At 41.1% G+C, this 9,546-nt stretch overlaps 1 protein-coding gene across 2 annotated transcripts in view; it reads left to right on the top strand.

Annotated features, from left to right (window-relative positions):
- The window catches only part of HEATR5B (HEAT repeat containing 5B), a 109,406-nt gene that overhangs the window by 70,776 nt on the left and 29,084 nt on the right, over positions 1-9,546 (top strand). For both annotated transcript variants that reach the window (XM_014588914.2, XM_014588915.2), the window contains exon 28: positions 4,148-4,327. In XM_014588914.2, coding sequence (XP_014444400.1) covers positions 4,148-4,327 — 180 coding nt within the window. The remainder of the gene's footprint in view (positions 1-4,147; positions 4,328-9,546) is intronic.

Genomic DNA, 9,546 nt, shown 5'->3' with positions numbered 1-9,546 from the left:
TGTGTGTGTGTATGTGTGTGTGTGTGTGTGCCCCCTTTCTCTCTGTCCCTCTCACATTTTTAAATACACTTTTAAAAACATATTCCTAATTGATTTTATTACATTTCATTTTCAATTCTTTGAGAATAAGATTTTAAGAGAATAGAATAATGTATATAAATATTTATTCTGAACTTTAAACATTTTTAAATATAGAAAGATAAGTTCATTAACTATGATTTGAAATCCAAATGTTCTGAAAACCAAAAGTTTTTTCACAGTTTGTTTGACAACAAGCTGTACTCAGTTGGCCCTGGCATGAGGCTGAGATTACAGTATTGATTAATATCTTTTAGTGTGATTCATAATACATTTTATTGCAGAAATACCTATGCGTTAATGGGTGTTGGTGCACATTTAAAAAAAATTATGCCAAAGGGCATGCATGTACACACGAGAGAAAAGGGAAAGAAAGCACTCCCGATGGGGGCTCATCACTCCACTATCCTCTACCCCAATTCTCTATCCTGTCAGTATCCTGGGTATTCACCCAGGCCCGCCCAGTGTGTAAGCCACCAGGGCCAGGACTCAAACCCTGGTACACCACGTGGGACCTGGTTTCCTCTACACAGTGCTTAATCGCTGTGGCCCTGTTACTAATTTTGCTTGCTGTGTTCCTTAATGAAGTTAATTTACGTTATTACAGTTTGTGAATTGTGAAACATGTTTGGCCCACGGAATTCAGATCAGAAAGTGAGGACTTGTAATTGCTGATAAAGTTAGTACTTTCAGACCACCCCGTCGTCCTTGAAATTCTCCCCTTACTTCATTATCACTGCATTTGCCTGGTTTTTCTTTCGTTTCTCCAGTGTTTTCAATTTCTTTATTTACTCCTGTTCCACTTATTGTTGAGGCATAACTCTTTTCCTTGTGGTCTGCCTTAAGGATTAAAAAAAAACAAACCTGTCCTTGAACAAATGTACCTGGTAATGTTACTGTAAATATCACCTTTGTTGTGGGTATAGGATTATACAGTTACCCTGGGCCTTGCTCCTGAAATCCAGACCCAGTTTATATCCTTCCACAACTCCCTTAATTGCACTTTGAACTCAGCATATAATAATGTTCAAAGTCAAGTCACACAGGGCCAACAGCTGGCATAATGGCTTTGTCCCTGGACTCCCAGGTAGCCGACCACAATTTGAGTTCCGGGCCCGGTGGCTTAAACTCACTCTGGGCGTGTGTGCATGAGTGCCCAAGATCCCGAGAGGGGAATGGAGGAGAAAGGACTGCAGCGTGGCCATGCCCCCTTGGGGGTGATTTCTCGCTTTCTGTCTCTCTGTCTGCCTCTGTCTTTCTGGCGAGTGCATGCACCCTGTAGCGAAAACCTCTCCAAAAAAAAAGAAAAAAATCAAGTCATGCTATCTTCTCATCTTCACTGAACTTTCCTGTATTATCTCTCTTAAGTAGTGATATCACCATTTTCCATTCATCCAAGTTAGCTGTGACAATAAAAAAATAGCAAACATTCATTTCTCACTTTTTCTAACTCCTAGTCTCCACCCCCCCAAAAATATATAATTGGTTTCCAAATGCTGTTATTTCTTCTTCCAGGTCTCTCAGATTGTCTGCCTTTGTTCTCTCCCCAGTTCCGGCCCAGTCTCTATTCTATAGTACTGAAATAGACACTAACTGAGCACCTGCTCGCCCTGCTCACCTTCTCCTGTACGTGCACACTGGAGCAATTTTCCTAAAGCACAATTCTCATAATATCATCCTCCTGCTCAGAAGCCACAGAAACTCACAACTGAATACAGGGAAAGTCTGTATTCAATTCATATGGAATTTAAATTTACTATAATCTGATCCCAATTTTCTTTTCTTTCTTTTTTTTAAGATAAAGTTTTGCTATAGGGTGCATGCACTTGCCAGCGAAACACAGAGAGAGAGAAAGTGAAAAATCACCCCATGGGGGGCATGACCACACTGCATTCTCTTCTCTTCCAGTCTCCTCTCAGGATTTTGGGCACATATGCACCTATGCCTGGCATGAGTTTTAAGCTGCTGGGTCTGGGACTCGAGCCATGGTTGACTACATGGGAGTCCAGCAACATAACCTGCTGGTCCCTCAATTAAATTTTCAAATCACATCTGTTCTTCATGTAAAACCCCTCTAACTATACACATCAACCTTCCTAATGCCTAAGCATTCCTACTAAATTAATCTTTCCTTTGTTTTTTTTTTAAATTATTTTATTTTTTATTTATCGTTCTTCCATTTGACCAGAGACAGAAAAGAGAGAGAGGGAGAATGAGAAAGCAAGACACCAGGTCCAGAACTCGAACCACTGTTGGCCATGTGGGGGTCTGTCAACCACCACGCCACCTGCTGGCCTCTCCCTTGTCTGCTTTTCTGGGTTTTTTTGTTTGTTCGTTTCTTTTTTTGTTTTGTTTTGTTTTGTTTTTGAGAGAGCTTTTGCTATAGGATATGTGTGTGCTCGACAGAGAGACAGAGAGACAGAAAGCGAAAAATCACCCTCCAGCGGGGATGACCACACAGCGGTCCCTTCTCCTCCATTCTCTTCTGGGGATCTCATGACCACACAGCGGTCCCTTCTCCTCCATTGTCTTCTGGGGATCTTTGGCATGCATGCACACGTGCCCGGTGTGAGTTTAAGCTGCTGGGGCCAGGACTCGAACTGTGGTCGACTACATGGAAGTCCAGCAACATAGCCATTACGCTAACTGGTTTCGAGAGTAGTAGTATAGTCATAATACAGAGAATAGAGAACACTTCCCAGTGAGGAAAGGTCACACCACAATCCTTTTTCGCGTGTGTTCGTTCGTTCTGTGTCTTCTGACATGAGGGTAGGACTAGATTTTTTTTAAGTAGTTTATTTATTCCATGTACAATATAGAGAGGGACAGAGATACAGCCCCAGCAGGACCTTGATGCTACTATTCCCACCCACTATCAGCTAGCCCCATGTCACGGGCGTACACATGCCCAGCATATTCAGGGGCTCTCTGCATGTGACTAAGAACCTTCCCATGTGGGTCAGCCTCATAGAACATTGTGTTTTGCTCTTGTGCCACTATCTGGCTGAGGACTAGATATTTTCCCCTTTGCTGTCTCTCTTTTTTTTTTTTTAATTTTCTTAACTATCTGGCCTAGGACTAGATATTTTTTCCCCTTTGCTGTCTCTCTTTTTTTTTTTTTAATTTTCTTCATAGCAGCTAGCATAAGCTTTTGCCTTTGATAAGTGTTCATAGAAATTTTGTTGAAAAATTAGTCAAGAGTGAACTGCTTCAGATGGAAAATTATTCCTGTTAAAATTTTTGTTAAATTTGACTATGAAAACATGATAAATAAATGTTGTTTTGTCTTCTACATAGGAGAACAACGAAATCTATATACTTGCCATTGTTTTGTTTTAAAAATAATGTTAAGGCCTATTAATAAATACATTGGGTAGTGTTTTTATTTGTTGTTTTTTGTTTTTTTTGAGAGATTTTTGCTATAGGGCAAAAAATTTTTTCTGCTATTTGCTACCAGAAAGACAGAGAGAGAAAGAGAAACAGAAAGCAAGAAATCACCCCCCACAGGGGATGGCCACGCCGCAATCCCTTCTTCTCCATTCTCCTCTTGGGATCTTGGGCATACACACACACGCACCTGGCGTGAGTTTAAGCCTGATCGGGTTCAGGACTCGACCTGCAGTCGACTACATGGGAGTCCAGCAACATAGCCATTATGCCAACTGCTGTTCCCAACATTGGGTAGTTTTTTTTGTTTTGACCCTTGGTTTTGTTTTGTGTTTTTCCCTCAAGAGTCATATTTAATACATCCTTTTACATACAGTGTTATATTTTTTTGTGCAGTAAACTGTTTGTTTCAGGTTTTTGCTATAGGGTGTGTATGCTCTCCAGAGACAGACAGAAAGAGGAAACATTCAGAAATCACCCCCCAGAGTGATGGCCACACTGCAGTTTCTTCTCCATTCTCCTCTTGGGATTTTGGGCACACATGCACACACACCGGGCATGGTTTTCAAGTGCTGGGTCTGGGACTTGAACCACAGTTAGCTATGTGGGAGTCCAGTGCCTTAATCACAATGCCACCTGCTGGCCCCTGAACATTAAACATTTACAATTTTTCTTTGGCTAGGTATGTAGTACCTGGATTGGAAGTGGAGTTGTCAGTGATCTCAATGATCTCCGTCGAGTACACAATCTTCTTGTTTCTTCACTGGACAAAGTTCAGGCCGGAAAAGGATCTTCCAGCCAACTGTACCAAGAGAGTGCCACAACCATGGAGAAACTGGCTGTTCTCAAAGCTTGGGCAGAGGTAACTTAGTCTGTTGTTTCTCCATCCTTGAGAAAGTGTTTGCTTATTCCTTGATTAAAAAAGGAAAAAACAATATTGGTTGATATATTTTTAAAATATTTTAGGTGCCCTTTTTTATTGAATGCTTTTTTAAAATCTGCTAATCAGTTTTTTGAAAACCTCTCTCTTTAGGAAAGACTTTCTTAATTATGGAGAAAGTCAAAAATATAAATAATAGAAAATACATTATGCCAAGTCTCTTTTATTTGATTAAATTTCAGGAGACCTGCTACCCTGATTTCAAGGCTGAAGGGGTTTTGTTACTTGTTTGCTTATTTATTTAGTTCGAGGTACATGTGTTCTCCAGAGAGACAGAGAACACTTCCCAGTGAGGAAAGGTCACACCACAATCCTTTTTCCTCCTTTTCTTCATCTTATCAGGATTTGGGGGACACATGCACATGAGCCTGTTGTATTTCTGAAATCTGAGGCCAAGACTTGAACTGTAGTTGGTCATGTGTGATTTAGCTGCCTGTGCACAGGGCTTACCTACTACTCTCTGGAGTCAGCCCTGTTTTGTTTTTTTCTTTAATAACCAATTTAATTTCTTTTCATAGCCACTTTTTGAAAAATAATTATTTTATTATTTAACTTTATTTTATCTTATTTATGTATTTTAATTTGACCAGAGAGGGGGAGAGAGAGAAAGTAAGCCACCAGGTCTGGGTCTTGACCTACAGTTGGCCATGTGGGAATCCAGCACCCTTAACCACCATGCCACTTGCCATAGCTACTTTTTTATTTTTAGAGGGCACATGTGCTTGACAGAGAGGGAGAGGAGAAAGCACCCTTCGTGGAGAATGGGTCACACTGCAATCCTTTCTCCATCTCTCCCTCCTTTTGGGATTGTGGGCACACACACACACCTGGCATGTTTCTCAAGCTCCCAGGTATGGGCCTTGAACCTTGCTGTCAGTCTTATGGGATCTAGCTGCCTTAACTACCAGGCCATAGAGCAGGCCCCCACCATTATTTTATCTATATATGTAATTATATTGTTGTTGTTTTTAAGAATTATTTTATTTGACTTTATTTACTTATTTTGACCATAGAGGGACAGAATGAAAGTGAAAGAGAGGTCAAGTGAGAAATAAACCTATTGATAAAATTTTAGTTTTCCTCAGCAATGCAAATCTCTAGTTTTAAATGGAAAATAGCATAAGAAAAAGATACTGTGATATGACTATATTGTTACCTCTCTCACTTATATATTTAAATAAAAATTCTTTGTTAATTTCCACACATCTACATTTTTAATGGAAACTTGCTCATACTTCTCTTGTTTTTATATTCCAGCTGATTTAATGATTTTTTTAAAGTTTATTTTCGTCCATGAGTGAGTGAGAGAATGAGAGAGAGAGCAAGAGATAGACAGTTTTCTTAGCAGGGTCCTGATGCCGTGGTCCACCCGTGGCCTTCAGCTGGACCTGTGTTGTAGGAATGCACATGCTTGTGTACTCAGAGAGGTCTCCAGACTTGAACTAGGAACCTTCCCATCTAGGACTGCCTTGCAGACCATCACACTGCACTACCATCTGGTTTCGATTTAGTGATGTTTATTTTAAAACAAAGCAAAAAAAGCAGCAACCATAAAAAAAAACTTTCAATTGTTCCTAGTCCACCAGCCTCCTTATTTACTCACATGTAGAAGCCATCATGTATGCATATTTTAATATAATTATTTGTCAGTTAGATAATTCTTTGCTCGTTTGTATAATGTGCCTCATTCACCTAGTGGGAAGTTGGGCATAGTTCAGTATTTTTTATTAAACTTTTTAGTTTATTAATCCTTTCATGAGAAATCCGCAGTCACCGCAGATAGTCATTGCAGGATCTTTACTCCTTCGACTATTCCCCAGTCTCCAGCTTGCTTTCTGCCAGCATCAGCATTGGCCTTTGCAGTCCCCCTGACTTTCTTCATTCTGTTCTTGCGTTCCTTTCACTGTTTTCTTGACATCTTTTTCTTCTCATACAGGCCATGTCTAGCAAGTCTATGTTTGGGTTCATTTTTCTCCACATAATCCAAAGAATCATAAATCATGCCAAAACCAATTGTCTTGCCACCACCAAAATGGGTTCTGAACCCAAACACAAAGATAACGTCTGGTGTGGTCTTGTACATCTTCACTAGTTTTTTCTGGATTTCTGTCTTAGGTACTGTTGCCTTCCCGGGGTGAAGGACATCAATGACCATTTGTTTCCTCTGAAGTGGACGGTTGGTCTTGAATTTCCTGGTTGGGATAGTTACAGTGTCATTCATGATGGCAGTATATCCTCAAGCAGCCAGGATGGAAAAGACTAGTTCAGTATTAACAGTACTACATGTTGAGTCTGCTGCCCTAGAAGAAGTTCTGTTTACAATTTATGTGACTTTGGTCAAGTGATTTGATTTCTCAGAGCCTCTTTTTTAAGACAGCAAATATAAAAGGACAAAGCATTGTGCTTGGCACTGAATGGAAGATCATTCCTTTTGAAAAATTAGATCACGCCTAGCCATGGTACCGTTCACTGGTTGACTGCTACTCAGCAGGCTGAGGCTACATGGGAAGCCTGGGTTTGCTCTTGGCCCACCTTAAAAGTGAAGCATGGTGGTATGTGCTTATAGTTTCAGCTCCTTACAGACTAAAGCAAGAAGATAGATCATAGCATAGCAAGACCCTGTCTTAAAAAAAATAGAAAAAGACAAGACCAGAATGTCATGTAACTAATTGATACACTTTTTTATTGGAATCCTTTTTTATTTTGGGGTAATTTGATGCTAGAATTTAGTGATATGCATCTCAAGCTTAGCCTTCAATGTCGTCTAGGAATTATTTTCCTTGCTCAGTTCTTTTATCTTCATCATTATACAAATGTCCAGCATATTCTGGATTTCTGTACTCAAGACCTATCTTTATTTCTACTTTTTTTTATTTTTTTGGCCATAGGATATATGTGCTCACTAGAGAGGAAAGAGACAAAGAGATGGAAAATGAGAAGTTTCCACCCCGAGGGGATGGCCACACCACAATCCTCCATTTTCTTCTTGGGATTTTGGGCACATACGTGCCTGGTATGATTTTCAAGTCACTGGGTCCAGGACTTGAACCATTTTTGGCCACTTGGGAAGTCAGTCACCTTAACCATCACGCCACCTGCTGACCCCGCTCTTGCTTCTTACTTAGAAAATTGAGGATGTTGGGACCAGCAGATGGTGTAATGGTTACGTTGCTGGACTCCCACATGGCTGACTCCAGTTTGAGTCCCAGACCTGGAGGCTTGAAACCCACGTCGGTGCATGTGTGTGCATGCCCAAAATCCTGAGAGGAGATTGTAGGAGAAGGGATTGCAGTATGGCCATCCCCTCTGGAGAGTGATTTCTCACTTTCTGCCTTTCTCTGTCTTTCCAGTGAGCCCACATGCCCTATAGCAAAAATCTCTAACAATCAAGGATGTTAGTTTTCCAATTCCTCAGAAATCTTTAGATATATGTGAATTGCTGTCTTTTTACATTTATGACATTGGCTGAGTTATTTTCAAAGATACCAATGTTAAAAACATGTTTTCTCAGCCTTAAAGTATGGATAATAATTGTACACATTTCATAGGATTACAGTGTGGATTAAATGAAATAATTGATGTTTTTGTTTAATACCTACCACTTACATGCAGAGTGAATGTTACCTACTGTCATTAATATAGTGATTATTTTTAAAGTTTCTGAGACTATCTTTTCTCATTCCTTTACCTCCCACTCTCTGGTTCACTTAGCAAAGTGTTACTGAGCACCAGTTCTGTGCCAAGTTAGCAGTTGTGAATACAGCCGTGACGGAGACATATGTAGTACATTTCCTGAGCAAGACAAAGTAGTAAACACGTAGTTGCAATAAAATATAAGGAGTACTACCAGGAGAAATTCAGAGCCTTTTGAAATGCAGAGCAGAGGCACTGACGGTAGGCTGCAGGCTCAGAGTGGGCTGCTTGGAGGAAGTGGCGTGTGGAGGATCAGTGCAAGATGGCAGGCAAGCCAGAGAGCGAGGAGGCGGTGGTGGAGCTCAGCGCTGTGAACTCATCCCTCCTTCTGATATTCAGCATCTCCCTTCACGTGCTTTCTCTTGGCCTGCATCCTCTGTCCCATCCCCGACTCAGAATCTCCTTTTACTTACTGCTTTCTCTCTCTCTCTCTTTCGCATCTCAGTTTGCTAAACAAGTCTCAGGGTCTTCATTTTCTCACTTCTCGGTCCCCTGCAATGGGATTTACTCTTGCCATCCATTGAGATCACTCCCGCTGAAGTCACTAGTAATGTAATTCTCCACACAGCTGGACCCTTGTCGATGTGCATCCCACTTGGCTTCTTTCCAGCCTGGACATGGTCTCCCCAGGAAGCCTTTGCTCTCCTTGATGGCTGCACACCACTCTTGGTTCTCCCCTTCCCTTTTCCCCACTCATCAGTGCCGCTTGCTCGCTTCTCTGCCTACCTGCTCTTTAAATATTGCCATTTTTCTTGTCCCTTTTCTGACTCTGCATACTTTTATGGCAGCTTTTGCTACATCTACAGCCTGTAGCTTTTACTTGTATATTAAAGATTCTAAATCTGTTTTGCCACTCAGACCTCTCTTGTAAGTTTCAATCCTGTATTTTTTGGGCCTTTTTAGACGTCTTCTCTTGGACGACCCATAGGTACTGCACACTAGCATGCCTGGGAAGAGTGTTTCCTTCCTCAACCCTTTCCTCTCTGAGCCTAGTGTGTGATCCTACTCTCGTCTTCAGAACCTTGCTCTCAGCCTTAGCTACTTTCTCTTCCACAAGCCCTCTTAACTGACATGTAGTGAATAATTCCTATTTATTATACTTCATTATCTGTAAAAGTAACATAATTTTGTTCTAATTATAAAAATATCATTGCTGTCCATACAAGTTAAAAATATAAAGGAAAGGGGATAGCAGATGGCATGGTCGTTAAGGTGCTGGACTCACACATGGCCAACCACAGTTCGAGTCCTGGACCTAGAGGATTGCTTTCTCATTCTTTCTCTCTCTCTCTCGACAAAATTTAGAAATAATAGTAGCAGTGGCCAGCAGATGGCATAGTGGTTACGTTGCTGAACTCCCACATGGCCTACTGTGGTTCGATTCCCAGACCCAGTGGCTTAAACTCAGGCTGATCCCATGTGCGTGCATGCCCAAGATCCTAGGAGGA

This window comes from Tupaia chinensis, unplaced genomic scaffold (assembly GCF_000334495.1).
Source record: "Tupaia chinensis unplaced genomic scaffold, TupChi_1.0 Scaffold000317_1, whole genome shotgun sequence".
Classification (NCBI taxonomy): Eukaryota; Metazoa; Chordata; class Mammalia; order Scandentia; family Tupaiidae; genus Tupaia; species Tupaia belangeri.
Note: the sequence above shows the minus strand (reverse complement) of the source record. Positions and strands in the feature narration are given on the sequence as shown.